Source organism: Onychomys torridus, chromosome 1 (assembly GCF_903995425.1).
Source record: "Onychomys torridus chromosome 1, mOncTor1.1, whole genome shotgun sequence".
Taxonomy (NCBI): Eukaryota; Metazoa; Chordata; class Mammalia; order Rodentia; family Cricetidae; genus Onychomys; species Onychomys torridus.
In genome coordinates, this window is record NC_050443.1 from 17,527,361 (window position 1) to 17,544,860 (window position 17,500).

Sequence of the window (17,500 nt, forward strand, 5' to 3'; positions counted from 1 at the left end):
GGGGGTATATATGGAGGTCAGAGCACAACTTGCTTGGATTGGCTCTCTCCTCTTACCACATGAGTGTTGGGGTTCAAACTCAGGCTGCCAGGCTTTGTGGCAGTCACCTTTACTTGCTGGACTGTCTCACTGTCTCCTGGCAGTAATGTCCTGACTTTGATGACAGCTGGGTTGTAGAGTGATGTCCTGTTTCAAACAACAGAATAAAACAATATAGTGTAATGGAATTGATGATTAAGGTGGTCTGCCAGGCTCTGTGATCCATTTTTGATGTCTGCATAGCACATAAGGTGAGGGTACTGCACACAGGAAATTGTTCAGCACCAGAAGTGGTTCCACATCTTGGCTTCTTGTTAGAATCATGTGGGGAGGTCTCTAGAATGTCTGCTCGCTGTCTCACACCTCTACCACCAACATGGAACTCTGGAGTGGTGGGAGTGACGCGCACATAGGACTTTTTTTTTTTTTTTTTTGTCTTTTAAATAAGATTGCAGGGTGTGTCTCATGGACAGCCAACGTGTGATTAACTCCATTTAAAAGAGAACAAACAGGATTATAGAGTTTAACGAAGAATGTTATAGCTATAATGAAAAAAAAAGCCTTGAGAATAATGACTGGTAAATATTTATCAAGTACTTATGCTGTACTGGGCACTGTTCTGAGTGCCGTTGTTGAGTTATTGGCTGGCTCCTTTGCTGGGAACTATTGATGTCACCAGCATTCCAGAATGTTAAGTGGCTCGGGCCCATGGCCACTGAGGAATCCATGGAAGCCCATCCATCCCTGATAATAACCATTAGCATGAATACACACAGCTTTCTCTGCTAGGCTGAGTTCCTTTCCCAGGGAATCTTGCTTCTCCTCCTTCCCCCCAAATCATGCACACACCAGGCTGTGAGGGAGGAACTTTTTCCCTCAGCTTAACCTAACACAAGCTGATAATGGCTATCATACCAAATGGGCACAGTGCTGCAGATTGGTGCTGAGTTTCCTGTGAGCCACACAAACTTTTGACAGGCTCCCAGCCATGCCAGGCAGAAAGCACAATTCTTGTCTCCGTTGATGGAGACAGTGATACCTAGAAGGCTTGCTTACTCAGTCAACCAGTAGGAAATTGGTAGCACCAAGATTTAGGCTCCTTTCCTATCTAACGTCCAATGCATAATCTGTACTGCCTGCCTGGTGGGAGGAAAAACAGTGGAAAGTGAGGCCCCCGGGCCTTGGTAAGGGACTGGTCCATTCAGTGGGACTATGGAGGTAGAGGAAACGGGCAGAGTAAATGACTATGTAAGGAACTCTGCTCCATGGGACTTGGGACAATGTGTCACACTGTTAGAGCCCTTCCAGGAAGAAGCTGTATATCCCATTATCCAGGGCTGGGCTTCTTAGACCTTTCCCTACAGTATTGGGGATCAAACTTAGAGCCATGCTCATGGTGAGCTTTACTTCCAGCCCCTCACTGGGGGATTCTAGGCAGGAGCTCTACCACTGAGCCACACCCCAGCCCCTCACTGGGGGATTCTAGGCAGGGGCTCTACCACTGAGCCACACCCCAGCCCCTCACTGGGGGATTCTAGGCAGGAGCTCTACCACTGAGCCACACCCCAGCCCCTCACTGGGGGATTCTAGGCAGGGGCTCTACCACTGAGCCACACCCCAGCCCCTCACTGGGGGATTCTAGGCAGGAGCTCTACCACTGAGCCACACCCCAGCCCCTCACTGGGGGATTCTAGGCAGGAGCTCTACCACTGAGCCACATCTTTAGATCTCTTTTTACTTTGAGACAAATTCTCACTGGGTTGCCTATGGTAGTCTTCTGATCCTCCTGCCTCAGTCTTCAGAGCAGCTATGATAGCAGTGCTACCAGGCCTGGCTGTCACTGAGCCTTTAGGGGGGTCAGTCCTTCCTGGAAGTCGCACACAGCTGGGAGCCTCAGCCTCTGATTTCCAACCCTAGACAGTTAGAGCCCAGTCAGCTTTGGCTCCAGGTGGGTCTGTAACTCGAGCATCCCAGACTGCTGTTTGGAGAGGGAGGTGGGGCCACCTTGGCTGGCTGGCATTCATTCTCTCTTAATCCCTGGGCCTTTGTAATGAGGCAGGCTGCCACCTTCTTCCAGAGGAAGCCAGACAGAGGAATACCTCAAATTGTGTGTGGGGACGTGGAGGGTGCAGGGGAGAGGCCTGTCTCCAGAGCCTTCCATGGACCCTCTAGGAACTGAGGCCTCTTCCATTTCTCCCCTGGCCCTGTTGGCCAGGTCAGGTTTCCAAACTGGGTGTTACCCAAGCTGTGTCTGGCCCAAGGGGCTGGCATGGGGAGTGGGCTCTGGCGCCAGCGGCCATGAGATACCCTCCCAGGGAATGTGGTCCAGCCGCCCCACCCTGAGACCTCTGGGAGCAGTCTGGGAGACTGGGGAGACAGATACTAGGCTGACCGGTTCTTCCGCTTGTGGCCAGCTGCCCGCCCCTCTAAGAAGAGGTGGCACCAAGCAGCCTGCAGCCACACCCTGCCGCAGCCAGGAGTGAGGGAGAGCAGGTACCCACTGGAGAGGCAGCAATTGGCGTAACTAATGAGCAGCTATGACCCTGAGTGGTGAACTCTCTGGCTTGTTCAGTTGGCTCCAGCAAATTAGGCTAGTTAGCTGTCTGACTGAATTAGCTAAGGGACTAACTAGTTCTTGGCTATCTAGCCACCTCTGTGGGTGGTGAGTGTTTCCTGCCGATCTTGTCACCCTTGAGACAAGTCATCAGCTCAGGCTGGCCCAGAATTCACAGCAAGCCTCTGCTTCAGCTGAGTGCTGGGATTATAGATGGGCCCCATTCCTTCCACAGCTTTAACAGAGGGTCACTTGTGTTCCTTCCGTGTGTCCATCAGAGAAGCCAGAGGTCTATGACCTGAGGCTGCCTTCACGGGCCTCATTCACCTCTGTGGTGAATCTTCCCCTGTAGATGCCTCTTTACAATCTGGGAAGATTCACGTCTATGTTAGTTTAGCGGTGTTAGTACCATCCATGCTAGGCAAAGCAGCTCATTCCTGTAATCCTCTCACTTGGGAGACTGAGGCAGGAGGATTGCTGCAATTTTCCAGGCTGAGCTAGAGAGTGAGACTTGCCTCAGACAAATGAACAACCACAAACAGGGCTCTAGAGACAGCTTAGCAGCTAAGAGCACTTGCTTGTGCAGAGGAACCCATCTTCAATCTCCAGCATCCACATGACAGCTTACAGCCAACTCCAATCGGGAGACCCAGTGTTCTCTTCTGGCTCAGACATACATGCAAGCAAAACACACACACACACACACACACACACACACACACACACACACACACACACACAGAGCCAGGCATGGTAACATACTCATAATCTCAGCCCAGAGGAAGCAGAGAGGCTGGAGGGATTCCTGTAAGTTTCAATCCAACCAAGGCCATGTAGTAAGACCCTTCATAAAACAAAATAAAGTATCAACAAAACAAAATTTAACCTTCTATTGTCAGGGTGTAGATATACCTTATGGCTTTACAGGTTTCCTCTTGGGATGTATAACCTAATGCAGCTGTCCCCACAGCTCTGTCCTTCTCCTGGGGGCAGCCACCTGACACACCCTTCCCTCTTGCCTGCCATAGACCTACTCCGGCCTTTTCTGTGTGGTCATCAACCCATACAAGCAGTTGCCCATCTACACGGAGGCCATCGTGGAAATGTACCGGGGCAAGAAGCGCCACGAGGTGCCACCACACGTGTATGCTGTAACTGAGGGTGCATACCGCAGCATGCTTCAGGGTGAGTGTATGGGCAGTCTTGTGGGGGGGGGGGCTAGGCTGGGCGCTGGGTGCTGCTGGGAGCCAGGACCAGGCTTGAATGGTGGCTTGGGAACACACTGGGAGGTGGGCTGGGCTCCAGTTCTTACCATGCTGGCCTTAAAAAAAAAAAAAAAAAAATCTGCCTGTGTGTTCATGTTGGGTCCTGGGTGATAATGGGTAAGGTTCTGTGCTCTCATTCCTTCCTTGGCTTTTTGTTTCTAGCTTTTTTCAAAAGTGTGTGTGTGTGTGTGTGTGTGTGTGTGTGTGTGTGTGTGTGAGAGAGAGAGAGAGAGAGAGAGAGAGAGAGAGAGAGAGAGAGAGAGAGAATGTGTGGGGGTACGTGTATGTGAGTATAGTGCCAATGGGAACCAGAAAGGGCATCAGATCCTCTAGAACTGGAGTTAGAGGCAGTTGTGAACTGCCTGATGTGGGTTCTGGGAACTGAACCTCAGACCTGGAAGTTGTCTCTGCCTCCCCAGCATTGGGATTACAGGTGTGCCCCCCCCATGCCCAGCTTTTTCTGTGGGTGCTGGAGATAGAACTCAGGTCTTTAGGATTGCTAACACTTTATTAGTCAAGCATCTCTCCAGCCTTCCCCTGTCTTTCTGTCGTTAGTTTCTAATTAGTCCAAGGCAAACCACCTTGCCTTTGGTGCTCCTGTTTAAGGCCCATGAATGTGGCCCGTGCCCTGGGGCTTGGGAAGAAGCTTCTGCTGCCATTTTGTGGCAGGGTCTGTATGTCTGCTGGTGGTGCTGTTGAGTACCTGCTGGGTCAGTCAGGCTCAGTCCATTTCTGTGCAGGGTACAGAAGTGTCCTCTAGGAGAGCTGTCTCTTGGCTGCGTTGTTTAACCTCATAATAGTCTTGAGGTTCAGTTTCTTTTATTATCCCTCATGTCCAGATGGGGACACTGTGGCACAGAGCAGTACAGTTACTGCCCGTGGCCACACGGAAGGGTAGGTGCTGAGGTATGGCTTTACCCAGTGTCCTGGCCACTCCTCCCAATGTGTCCCGTTCTGAATTTCATTTTGATTCTGTACTGGGGGTTGTGTTGGATATTTTTGTTTTTGAGATGATCTCATGTAGCCCAGGCTGTCCCCTAACTCCTGTATGGTTAAGGATGATTTTGATTCCAGATCCTCCTGTTGAGATTGTAAGTATGGACCACTCACTATCTTATTCCTGGTTCTCGTGGTACTGAGAATGAACTTGGTGCATGCTAGGCGAGTGCCTGTGGGTGGTAGTGTCACCAAACTCAGGCCCTCAAGCTTGGTGGCAGGTGCCTTTACCTACTAAATCTGCTTTAAAAAAACATTTATAGTTCCTCTTTTGGGGATGGATGCTTTTCCTGCGTGTGTGTCTGTGTATCTATGACTGATGCCAGAAGAGGGCGTCGGTCCCTTTGGAATGAAATTATGAGCTACTACAGTGTGAACCATCATGTGGGTGCTGGGATTGAACCCGGGTTCTCTGCAATAGCAGCCAGTGCTCTTAACCACCAAGCCATCTCTCCAGCCCGCGCTGAATGTGTTTTAAACATTCTCCCTCGACTCTATCTACAGCCTTGTTAGACAAGGGGCTGTGTTGAACCCATTTTTTAAGATAGGGAAATGGAGGTACAGAGCAACTCAGAGATGGCCCAGAATCACACAAGAGAGGAGACTGGGTCACAAATCCGATCTTCAGTTCAGACTGGCACATTGTCACAGGGTACATCATAGCTAGTCCGATGGGAGCCCGTGCGCTGTGTGAGACCTGACTAGCTGTGCACAGAACCGACACCCTCATCCGTTATCTGTGCACGGGGTCTTCACCCCATGACAGTATAGGTTGTGCAACCACAAGGAAGTCACCTTACTGTCTGGCTTAAGGGTTTCCAGAAACTTTCACTGTGGCTGTGCCCTAAATGACACCTCCCCTGAGAAGCACTGGGGTCCCCCGTCCTCTGGTCACTGCCTGTGGCCCCAGATTTTCTGTCTTAGCTGTTATTAAGTGTTCCTTTCTGTGTTGATAACAGGACCTAGCACTTAGTAGGTGGTCAGAATGTATGGTCAGATGGTGGTGCCAGTCAGAATAGACATCTTGTATCTGAGCTACTTCTGGGGTCCAGGACCTCATTTCCCAGCTTTTGAGTCTGATGCCCAGCCTGAGGTGGCACACAATGGGGACTTAGATCAAGCTGACAGGTGGCTCCTTGTCTCCACCTTACTGATGAGGCAATAAAGGCTCAGAGAGGGACAGCTGCTTCTAGAGTCATTCGGAAAGTAGGAGGTTTAGTCAGGATGGAGTATTCGAGCCCCAGAGGGTTGCACATCACAGTCCTGCCATTTTCTTAAGGCTCTGAAAAGATTTTGAGATGCAGAGGGGCCAGGGGACTAGAGACACTCTAGGTGACATGTCCATTCCCTTCTGTCCTCTACAGATCGTGAGGATCAGTCCATTCTCTGCACGTGAGTCATCCTAAAGGGCTTCAGAGGCAGAGGACCCCACAGAGTGTGGCTCTGCACAAATGGGAAGGGTACCAGTGGGTGTGGCACTGGGTGAGCTGATAGAGTGCCAGCAGGCATCTGCAAAAATGGGTAGGGCAGTGACTGCCTGGTCTCCTTGCCCATCCCACCTCTCCTTGCTGTCCCCACAGAGGGGAGTCTGGAGCTGGGAAGACGGAGAACACCAAGAAGGTCATCCAGTACCTGGCCCACGTGGCATCGTCTCCCAAGGGCAGGAAGGAGCCTGGTGTCCCTGTAAGCCATGCAGCCTTGGGACATCCCAGACCTGTCTCCAGCTGCAGCCTTTATCTGCTGCACTCCACATCCACAGTTGGTGCAGGGTCCTATTTCTGCCTGTGCTGCCCGAGCATCTACTGTGTGCTCATCATGGAATCAGGAGCAAGCAGGTTGGAGATATGAGGCTGGTTCTTAGCTTGTGGGTTCCAGAATAGTGCTGGGTACATAGTAGGTCCTTGTTTTTGAGACTTAGTTTTAGGTGACCTGTGTCTAGATTTGGAGTGTCTCCAGTCTCTGAGCCCTCAGGGAGTAGTTACCAACAATATGGATAGGAAGCCCAGTCATGGTGGGTGAGTTATGGTGTTGGTACAGTGGGATTTAACCTTGGGCGCATAATCCCTGAGGATCCCCTGCACCATACCCCCATTTCCCCAGCCCCTCAGCCCCAGCTCTGCCCTAAGGCCTCCAGTTCACCCACGTGTCTGTCCATGTTCCATGTGCCGTGTCCTGGTCCATGTCTCCTGTCCTGTGACTTCTTCAGGCTTCCATCAGCACCATGTCTTATGTGAGTAGCAGGGAATCCCCTTCAGATCCCAGTTTCACTTGGGGTTGAAAGCCCACAGACATCTGGGAGACCGGGCCCAAGAATGGCATGCCAGCCCCCCAGGGACCCACAAAGCCACTGTTGGCAGTCCTACTATGCACATGCCAAGACCACATGGCCATCTAGCTTAGTCATACTATGTGCATGAAGCCAAGATCCCCTACCACTGTCTGTGCAGCCCTACTGTGTTCAAGCAAGCCCATAAGAAGTTCTTGCAACCAAACTCACCCTGCCATTCATGGCAGCCCTGGCATGTGTATATACTGCCCAGGCCCATACTGCTATTTAGTTCAGTCTAATGTGCACAGAGACAGCTCTCCTACATTATTTGTACCAGCCCTACTGTGTGCACATGCTTAGGCCTCATGCTGACATTTAATCCAGTCCTCCTGTGCACATGTGGCCAAGCCCCTGTCATTCCTACCACCTCTACTCTACCCACGTGCCTAGACCCCATGCTGTCACTTAGTACAGTCCTACTGTGTGCATGTAGTTATTCCTCCCAGTATTCATGTGTACAAAGCAAGGGTCCCCACCACCATTCACGGTGGCCCCTCTATGTGCACATGCCAGACCCCATGCTGCTTTTAGTGCAGTCCTGCTGTCTGCACAGAGTAATGGCCTCATTATTGTTCATGGAAGCCCTACTGTGTGCATACAACTAGGTCCCCACTGCAGAGAAACCACACTGTGTGTACACCCCAGTCCTACTCTGATTGTGCAGACGGGGCCATACTGCCTGCCATGTGTGCAGAGAGAGGCCGTATCACACAATAACCCAAACACACCCGAGCTACTCCTCCCAGCAGGGCTGGAGAAACAAGCTCTCATGTGACCAAGGCACATGGTCCTCACCTTGCACAGCATCTTTTATGTTTGTTTTGTTTATTTTTTCTGATAGACTCTTTTTGTTTTTTGTTTTGTTTTGTTTTTCAAGACAGGGTTTCTCTGTGTAGTTTTGGAGCCTGTCCTGGATCTCACTATGTAGACCTGGCTGGCCTCGAACTCACAGAGATCCCCCTGCCTCTGCCTCCCGAGTGCTGGGATTAAAGGTGTGTGCCACCACCGCCCGGCTCTGAGATAGACTCTTACTTCGTTGCCCAGGCTGGCCTTAGTTCACTCTATAGCACTTGCTGGGCTTAAATTTAGGTCAATTCTCCTACCTTCACATTCTCAAGTGCTGGGATTCCAGGTGTGAGCACCATGTCTGGCTGTGTTTGGGGTTTTTTGTTTGTTTGGTTTGGGTTTTGAGGTATTTTTGTTTTGTTTTGTTTTGTTTTGGTTTGGTTTTTTGTTTGTTTGGTTTTTGGTTTTTTGTTTTTTTTCATTTGACAAAGCCACCAACTAATATAGACTGAAAAAAACACATGCAGGCTACCACCATTTATTGAGTACCTACTGTGTGCCTGGCTCTGGCACTGGAGGAGCTGGAAGTAAGTTCAGAATGAGGATCCTAGCATGAACCCGCCATTTACTGAATGCCTAATGTGCGCCAGAGAGTTTGCAGCTCTTTCCATGGGTAGTGTATATTATTCTCTGAACTTATTTCAGCGAGAATGTAGGGGACCTGTGAGCTACAGCAGCAAGCAGGTCAGCAGAGGGTGGTTGACAGTTTGGTGTGCACCCTCGCAGACCTCTCCCCTGTTTATCACCATGTGCATATGTAGAAATAACCACGTTGTTTGTGCTGTAGTTTCTAACCTACTTCGTTTCTTATTAATGAGAACACAACTGGTTCTGCAGCATTCTCTCCTTTGTTTGGGTGTTTCACTTCCACTCACCCAATCTCCCAGAGCCCTCTCTATTTCCCTCCCTACACACATGGCAGGAAGACCCTCCCACCCGACACAAAGGCCCCACCCCATCCGGAGAGTCAGTCCATCTGAAGCCCTAGCCCCATGAGGAGGCTTCCTCCCCTTTTTCACGGATGCATGGTCTCCCATGTCCTGCAGGGGGAGCTAGAGCGGCAGCTTCTTCAAGCCAACCCCATCCTGGAAGCCTTTGGTAACGCCAAGACCGTGAAAAATGACAATTCTTCCAGATTTGTGAGTATGGGGACTGTGCATCTGGCAGTCTGGGAGGCTGGGACCTGATTTGGGGGTAGGGAAGAAGGATGGAGGGAGGAGACAAGGGTCTGGACCCCTAGAGTTTGAGAGAGAAGGTCTGCAGCCTGGGACTCACTACTTGTGTGAGCTTTAGGTAGAAGGAGGAGGTATGGATTTAGGGAGATCCCTTGATTTAAGCCCTACACCATTTTTGTTCCAGGGCAAGTTCATCCGCATCAACTTTGATGTTGCTGGCTACATCGTGGGTGCAAATATTGAGACCTGTATCCTCTGAGGGATCTTGGGAGGCATGGGTTAGCAGCCAAGGGGGACAACCCTCTGAGCCCTCACCCAGAAAAGACACCCTGGGGTAGTCCTTCAAGGCACCCATGGTGATGTTCAGCTGGGGACCGTGCAGCCTTGTGAGGACGTGCTGGGTCTAGACCTCCACACTCATGTGTTTCTGATGTCCCACTCAGCCCGTGGCCAGACCCTTGCTGCGCTTTGTGGGAGTGGGAGGCACAGGAGTCCAGGGAGAGATAGGAGGGGCTGGATCTAGGAGAGCCAGGGGAGTGTCCAGAGTGTTCTCTCAGTGGAGTTGTATAGGATGTCCTTGTCTAAACAACAAGATGGGACACTATCAGGGGACAGTCGCCCAGAAAAGCTAGGCAGAGCTTTAGGGCTCAGTGTTGTGCTTGGGTGAGGTAGATCCACTGTTGCTGAGTCTCAGACCCCACACTCCTGGAGTGCTATGTACCACACGGAAGCAGCACACAGTAGGAGCAGATCTGTCATGAGGGGCTGAAGAGACAGCTCTCCATGTGTGCCCTGGGAACTGAACTCAGATCTTCAGGCTTTGTGGCAAGCACCCTTACCCACTGAACCATATTTCAATCTCCTGTTGATTTAAGTTTATTTCATTCTGTTATTTAGTGAGTGTGGGTGTTTTTACCTGTATCTCTGCCTGTGCACCATGTCCCCGGTGCTGTCAGAGGCCAGAAAAGGGCATTTGATCTCCTGGAACAGAGTTACAGAGGGTTGGGAACACCATGTGGGTGCTGCGGATTGAAATGCAGCCCTCTTTAAGAGCGGCCTGTCTTCTAGCATGGTGGCACAGGCCTTTAATCCTAGTACTCAGGAGGCAGAGGCAGGTGGATCTCTGAGTTGGAGGCCAGCCTGACCTACTGAGAGAGTTCCAGGACAGCCAGGACTACACAGAGAAACCCTGTCTCAAAAAACTGAAAACAAAACAAAACAAAAAATAAAACAAACAGCCGCGGGGTTTTGTTGTTGTTGTTTTTGTTTGTTTGTTTTTTGTTTTGTTTTGTCTTGAGACAGAGTTCATCTGTGTAACCACCCTGGCTGTCCTGGAACTTGTTCTGTAGACCAGGCTGGCCCTGAACTCACAGAGATCTTGTCTGGCTTTGCCTCCCAAGTGCTGGGATTAAAGGCATATGCCACCACCCCTACCCACCCCCAGCTGTCCTGTGTTCTTAACCGCTGATCCATCCTTCCAGCTCCATGTTATTTTTAATTAATTAATTTTTGAGACAGGGTCTCACACTATAGTTCATGTTGGTCTGAACTGCATATTCATTACGTAGTCCAGGCTGATCTGGAACTCATCACAGTCCTTCTGCCTCTGCATTCCAAATACTGAAGGCGCAGGCGACAGGCAGCCTGTTGGCTCCTTGACTTGCCTTCCCTCCCAGATCTGCTGGAGAAGTCCCGGGCCATCAGACAGGCCAAGGATGAGTGCAGCTTCCACATCTTCTACCAGTTGCTAGGGGGCGCTGGGGAGCAACTAAAAGGTCAGTGTCTTCCCTAGCCTGCTTTGCCCTGGGAGAGGAGGTGGGAGACATAAGGTCTCCCTCTCCTCCGCACCCTCAGCAGGAGCCTCATTCCCAGAACAGAGTCACCGTGTCCTGCCCCGACGCTCCGCTCCTATGGTGTGTGGGAACAGTGCGCTAGCCTCGCTGCAGAGCCCTGGGCTCCTGGATTGGATTCTGCCTGCTGGCCTCCCAGCCCCTGCTTTCCACCCTCTGCTTCCAGCTGCCTCCTGGCTCCCACTCCCGCCCGCCCGTCACATCTGTCTGTTCCTGCACCCCTCTTCTTCCTGGCCTCGTGGTGACTCTGCCTTGCTGTGGCCTCTGGCAACTCCATGCTTCCGGTTGAACCGAGTGTGCGCTGTCGCGCCTGCGAGCTGTCTTCTGTTGAGGTTCCTGCCAGCACTGGGCGCCTGTCCCTTCCTGTCAGCCCCCACTCCTTGCAGCTAAAATTGTGCTCTCTCTTGTCTCCTTTGCTTTTTGAGACAAGATCTTGCTATGTAGCTCAGGCTAGTCTGGAACTTGCAACAATCCCCCTGCCTCAGTCTCCTGAGTGCTAGAATGACAAGCGAGCTGCTGTGTCTGACTCTGTAGCTCCTTATTTACATTCTGTCCACAGCTTTTTTCTCCCTCCTGGTTCCCGATTTGTTCCTCTGACACCTTGGTTCCCACTCTGTGGCTTCTGGCAGCACATGTGTCCCCAGGTGCTGTCTCTGCCATCTTGGCCACCAGACTGTGGAAAAGCCAAAGCGATAGCCTGTTGTTCTTCTGTGCACCTTGAGCCTGCCTGCCCAGGCCCAGCAGGCCCTCCTGTAGCAGATGCTCAGGTCCTGGCCCTGACTTCTGCCCTCTCCCCACAGCTGACCTCCTTCTGGAGCCTTGTTCCCATTACCGCTTCCTGACCAATGGGCCCTCGTCGTCCCCTGGGCAGGAGCGGGAGCTATTCCAGGAGACACTGGAGTCCCTGCGTGTACTGGGCTTCCTCCCAGATGAGATCACAGGTGAGTGAGCCCAAGCTACCAGGGACCCAGCCGCTACTTTGGCCAGTGTATTCGAGCATTTATTTATTTATTTGTTGTTGTGTGAACATATTCAGTGTGTTCAGGTGGATATGTGTGTGCAGATGTGGTGTGTGCACCTGCAGGTGTGTGTGCACATATGGAGATCAACCTTGAATGTGGTTCCTTAGGAGCTCAGCCATCTACCTTGATCTTAGAGATTTTGTTTGATTGATTTTAAAGTTTGATTTTATTTATTATCTTTTAAAAATGTATTACAACTAGATGTGGTGGTGTGCACATCTAGGAAGATGGATCTTGAGTTCAAGGTCAGCCTGGTCTACATAGAAAATTCCAAGCCAGTGAGGGCTATAATAGAGAATTCCAGGCCAGCTAGGGCTATAATTCTGTATCAAATTTTGAATTTATTTTTGCATAAGGAGTATATGGACACACATATGGCCTAGCATGTGTGTGAAAATTGGAGGACAGCTTGAGGGAGTCAGTTTTCTCCACTCTAGGTCCTAGGGATGCAACTCAAGTCGGGTCACCAGACTGGCGGCAAGTTCACCAGCCCTGTGAGTGTGTATATGACGGTGTCTGTGTCTGTGTGTTGTGTGTATGCGTGAGCATGTGTGAGTGTGATTTGTGTGAATGTGTGTGAGCAGGTGTGTGTGTTTTGTGTGTGAATGTGAGTGTGAGCATGTGTGAGTGCAAGCGTGTGTGAGTGTGTGTAGTGGTTCTCCTGCCACTGTTGGTTCTGGGGATTGAACTCGGGCCGTCAGCATATGTGGTAAGCACATCTGTGGACTGAGCACTATCTTCATCGTCACTGCTTGTGGACTGATGGACCTCCCAGGCTGCTGCTCAAGGATTTATGGAGTATCTGCTGTGTATGGAAGGCTAGAGCTCTCTGGGGGGAGTGGGTGGATCGCCCCTCCTCACCCGGGGAGATGAAGGAAGCGAGATCAACCAGCCGTATCAATGACAGGACCCACTAGAAGCTGGTCAGAGTCTGGAGGGGCACAAAGTGGGGAACGGCAGTGAGGGTGGGGTGGGAGTTGGGGTACAGCTCCACACAGGAGGTCAGACAAGAGTACCTAGAAGAAAGGGTGCTTGGACAGAGGCCTGAGGTAAGGGGCAAGCACTCGTGAGGGCTAGGAAGAACACTTTCTGCAGCTGGGATGGCCTGTGTAATGGTCCTGGGGCAGGGAAAGTGTGATATCAAAGGTGTGAGACAGGCCTTGTTTGAAGCTGATGTGACTTTTATATTGTGGCAGTAGGAAGAGCTCTTGGGGACAAGCAGGCAAGGAGAAGCTAGGGTTTAACAGTGATGTGTGTCAAATCGACAAGGATGGAGGACCCTGGTTAGTTTTTATGGTCAAATTGACACAACCTTGACCCGTCTGGGAAGAGGGGCCTCAATCCAAGACTTGTGTGATCAGACTGGCCTGTGGGCATGTCTGTAGTATTGTCTTGACTGATGTTGGAGGGAGGGCCCAGGCCACCGTGGGTGGGACCATTCCTAGGCAGGTCATGAGCTGTATGAGAAAGCAAGCTGGGCATAAGTTGGAGAGCAAGGCAGTAGGCAGCTTGTTCGCGGTTTCTGCTTCATTTCCTGTTTGAATTCCTGCCCTATGCTATTACTGCCCTCAGTGTGCAGTGACGTGGAAGTGTAAGCCAAGTGAACCTTTCTCCCCCATGGATTTTTGTTGTTGTTGTTGTTGTTTGATTTTTTGTTTTTCAAGATGGGGTTCCTTTGTGTAGCTCTGGCTGCTCTGGAACTCACTCTGTAGACCAGGCTGGCCTCAAACTCAGAGATCCTTCTGCCCCTACCCCTGAGTGCTGGGATTAAAGGTATGCGCCACCACCACCTGGCTTTGGTCAGAGGTTTTTCTCACAGCAACCAATGCAAACTAGATGAGAAACCGAGACAGGGTCTCATGCTGCTCACAAACTCCCTGTGTAGCCAAGGATGACTTGAACTCCTAATTCTCCTGCCTCCACCCCAGGGCTGGAATGGCAGGTGTGCACCAACATGCCTGGTTTATGTAGTGTTGAGGATGGAACCTAGGACCTCAAACATGCTAGTCAGGCACTCTGCCAACTGAACTACATTTACAACCCTTTATAAAAATAAAATTAGTATTATTATTTGCTTTGTTTCAGACAGTCTGATACTATGGCCCAGGCTGGCCAGGACCTCACTACTATGTAGCTCAGGCTGGCCAGGACCTCACTACTATGTAGCTCAGGCTGGCCTCAAGCTCATTGCAGTTCTCCTGTTTCAGCCTGTAAAGCACTGTGATGGCAGGCACTGCCCTTCCCCCAGCTGAACCACACTGTCTTTTGAGAGGTTGTGGTGTCTTCCTTTTGGATGGACTGGGCTTTCCAAGAGACCCCAGGTGTGTCTGATTCTCCCCAGGAGTCCTTTGTCTCCAAGCCCAATCCAGAGTGCTGAGCCCTTGCCTGTATGTGCCTCCTCCCCATCCCCACACCCTCACCCACAGCCAGATTCCTTACCATGGTTTTGTAATTGTCCAAGTGCAACTCTGCCCCACCAGGTGACTAGCAAACAAATTCAGAGCCTGGCCATGGTCAGCCCGGCCTCTTGATACCAGATGGCCCATGTGACCCTCCTGCTGGTGGCCTGCTGTGTAGAACATCCAACGGCAGATGGAAGTTTTCCATTTTGCAAACGAAATTTTGAGTTTAAATGTGCTTACAGCCAGACTTTGGATCACTACAATTTCAGCTAACTTATACCTTCCAGAGGTAGTACTGCAGTGTGGTCATCATCCTGAGACTCTAGAGCCTGGCTCTAGAGTCCCACTGCCCTCCCAGACACATTCAACTTAATTAATTGATTGATTTTGGTGCTGGAAGTTGAATGCTATTCAAGTGCACACCACTGGGCCATACCCCAGCCCCTCACTGGGGGATTCTAGGCAGATGCTCTACCACTGAGCCACACCCCAGCCCCTCACTGGGGGAGTCTAGGCAGGGGCTCTACCACTGAGCCACACCCCAGCCCCTCACTGGGGGATTCTAAGCAGGGGCTCTACCACTGAGCCACACCCCAGCCCCTCACTGGGGGATTCTAGGCAGGGGCTCTACCACTGAGCCACACCCCAGCCCCTCACTGGGGGACTCTAGGCAGGGGCTCTACCACTGAGCCACACCCCAGCCCCTCACTGGGGGACTCTAAGCAGGGGCTCTACCACTGAGCCACACCCCAGCCCCTCACTGGGGGAGTCTAGGCAGGGGCTCTACCACTGAGCCACACCCCAGCCCCTCACTGGGGGATTCTAGGCAGGGGCTCTACCACTGAGCCACACCCCAGCCCCTCACTGGGGGATTCTAGGCAGGGCCTTTACTGCTTAGCCACACCCTAATCTTGGTTGGTTTCAGCTGTAAGGAGCCACATCACCACCATCCACAAAGTGGCACCAGTTCCCCACTCCCCAGCTTTGGGCCTGCATGCCCTTCATCCCTCTAGAAGTGACAGTCTCCTTGTATTCTGTTTGTATGGGGCAAAGCCCACCATCTTTGCATAGCCTCTGATCAAGGATGAGGCAGAAGGTCCCACCTCCCTTCAGAAAGAGATGGCAGAGTGGTTGTGGACCCCATAACCCATTGCCAGAAATGGTGATGTGACCCGAGGGCAGCCTGGGGCATACAGCATTTGGATCTCATCAAGACAGGACCTTTGTGCATCTCCTCTGTATCTTTCCCTGCCGATCGCAGGTACTGTAAATGCCAGGCTGCAAAGCTGAACAGTTAGCGGACACAGGGAACCTGGTAGTCTCTCTATGAGCAGGACTCTTGAACTCATGACAATCCTCCTGCCTCAGCCTCCCAGGTTTCAGAATTATAGATATGAGCCACCATATTCAGCCTCATTTCATTTGGGATGGTCCCTGGAGTCCTGGTCATGGAGCTGTCCCTGAGGATGTGTCACAGAGTCAGAGTGACCAGATGCTGGATTGTAAATTGTTCACTTTTGAAGAACAACAACTGTTTTTATGTTACAGATGGGAACACTGGGGCCCCTTTTCCTTCCTCAGATCTGGTTGTCACCTCAAGTGAGCTGAGCCTGATGCCCAACCCTGCCCTGCCTAATCCCAGCAGCACCCCCTTTTCGCAGGTCTTACAGACAGACCCCCTAGAATTAGTCCTGAGAGTCCCTCACAGAGAGTGGGGGCTGCCTAACTGGGATTTCCAGGTCTTATTCTGTGACTTCTGTCCCCGGCTCTCGGCACACCAGTCCTCAGCTCTGGGACCCACGACCTCGTGTGAAGCGGTTCATGTCAGCTGCAAAACTTGGCATTCCTGGAACTCCTGTATCTCTGCCTACCCCTCACCATCTTCCACTCCGAGAGGGTCAAACAAGAGACCATGAGTCCAGTCCCTTCATAATGTCCAGCAGGGGAAACTGAGGCCCACATGGGCATTCAACAAATTATTTTTTATCTCAGATTTATTTATTTATGTGTATGTGTGTTTTGCCCACATGTATACTTGTGCACCAAGGATGCCAGAAGAAGGTCTTAGATCCCCTGAAACTGTAGTTACATATGTTTGAGAATCACCATGTGGCTGGTGAGATTAGAACCCAGATCCTTTGTAAGGGTGGCAGCCAGTGCTCTTAACTACTGAGATATCTCTCCATCCTCTGTCCAGCAAATTCTACCTTTCAATACTGGGCTTCTGTTTAAGTATTTGCTATTTTGTTTTGTTTTATTCTTTTTTTCACATGTATTTACTCAGTGTTTGTGTATGCATGCATGTGTGCTTGGAGGTCAGGGGACAGCTCCACAGTGTAGGTCCTGGTAATCAGGCTTCGTGGCAAGACCCTTTACCAGCTGAGCATCTCATCAACCCTGGATTACTTTTTGTTGTTGAGATAGTTTGTAGCTCAGGCTGGCTTTGAACTCCTGATCTTCCTGCCTCCACTTCCCAAGTACCAGGATGACAAGCATGTACCACCACAGTGTGTGTGTGTGTGTGTGTGTGTGTGTGTGTGTGTGTGTGTGTGTGTGTGAGAGAGAGAGAGAGAGAGAGAGAGAGAGAGAGAATCCCAGTTTCTTTTGGACAGCCCCAGCTGAAATTCTAGCTCTGCTAGCTTATGAATTTAGTGATCCTAAGTTTGTGAATCACATGCCTCAGTTTCCCCATCTTGGGATCATAGGTAGCAGATGATCCTTAGAGCTGTTCCTGAAGGTCAGGTGCTTGGAATGGTTGTGGTGCAGGGAAGAGACAATAACCCATGTTCTGGGTAAACATCAGAAACTGAACAGCTGTGGAAGGGGGGTGCAGTGCATGCTGTGTTGATCCTTACTGTTGCCATGGAGACAGCCAACACAAACACAGCTGTAGCAGCCCATCATTGACCCCAATGCCAGTGCCCTCAAAGGACAGAATGTCTTAGAAGGGTGAGCAAGTTTTGATAGAACTGAGCAAAACCAGCTTCTGGGCCTGAGAGATGGCTCAGTGGTTAGGAGCATG

At 51.0% G+C, this 17,500-nt stretch overlaps 1 protein-coding gene across 1 annotated transcript in view; it reads left to right on the forward strand.

The window, feature by feature from the left end:
* The window catches only part of Myh14 (myosin heavy chain 14), a 57,008-nt gene that overhangs the window by 2,861 nt on the left and 36,647 nt on the right, over positions 1-17,500 (forward strand). The window contains exons 2-9 of the mRNA XM_036199225.1: positions 3,622-3,778; positions 6,219-6,246; positions 6,435-6,537; positions 7,061-7,084; positions 9,076-9,168; positions 9,389-9,452; positions 10,881-10,979; positions 11,855-11,995. Coding sequence (XP_036055118.1) covers positions 3,622-3,778; positions 6,219-6,246; positions 6,435-6,537; positions 7,061-7,084; positions 9,076-9,168; positions 9,389-9,452; positions 10,881-10,979; positions 11,855-11,995 — 709 coding nt within the window. The remainder of the gene's footprint in view (positions 1-3,621; positions 3,779-6,218; positions 6,247-6,434; positions 6,538-7,060; positions 7,085-9,075; positions 9,169-9,388; positions 9,453-10,880; positions 10,980-11,854; positions 11,996-17,500) is intronic.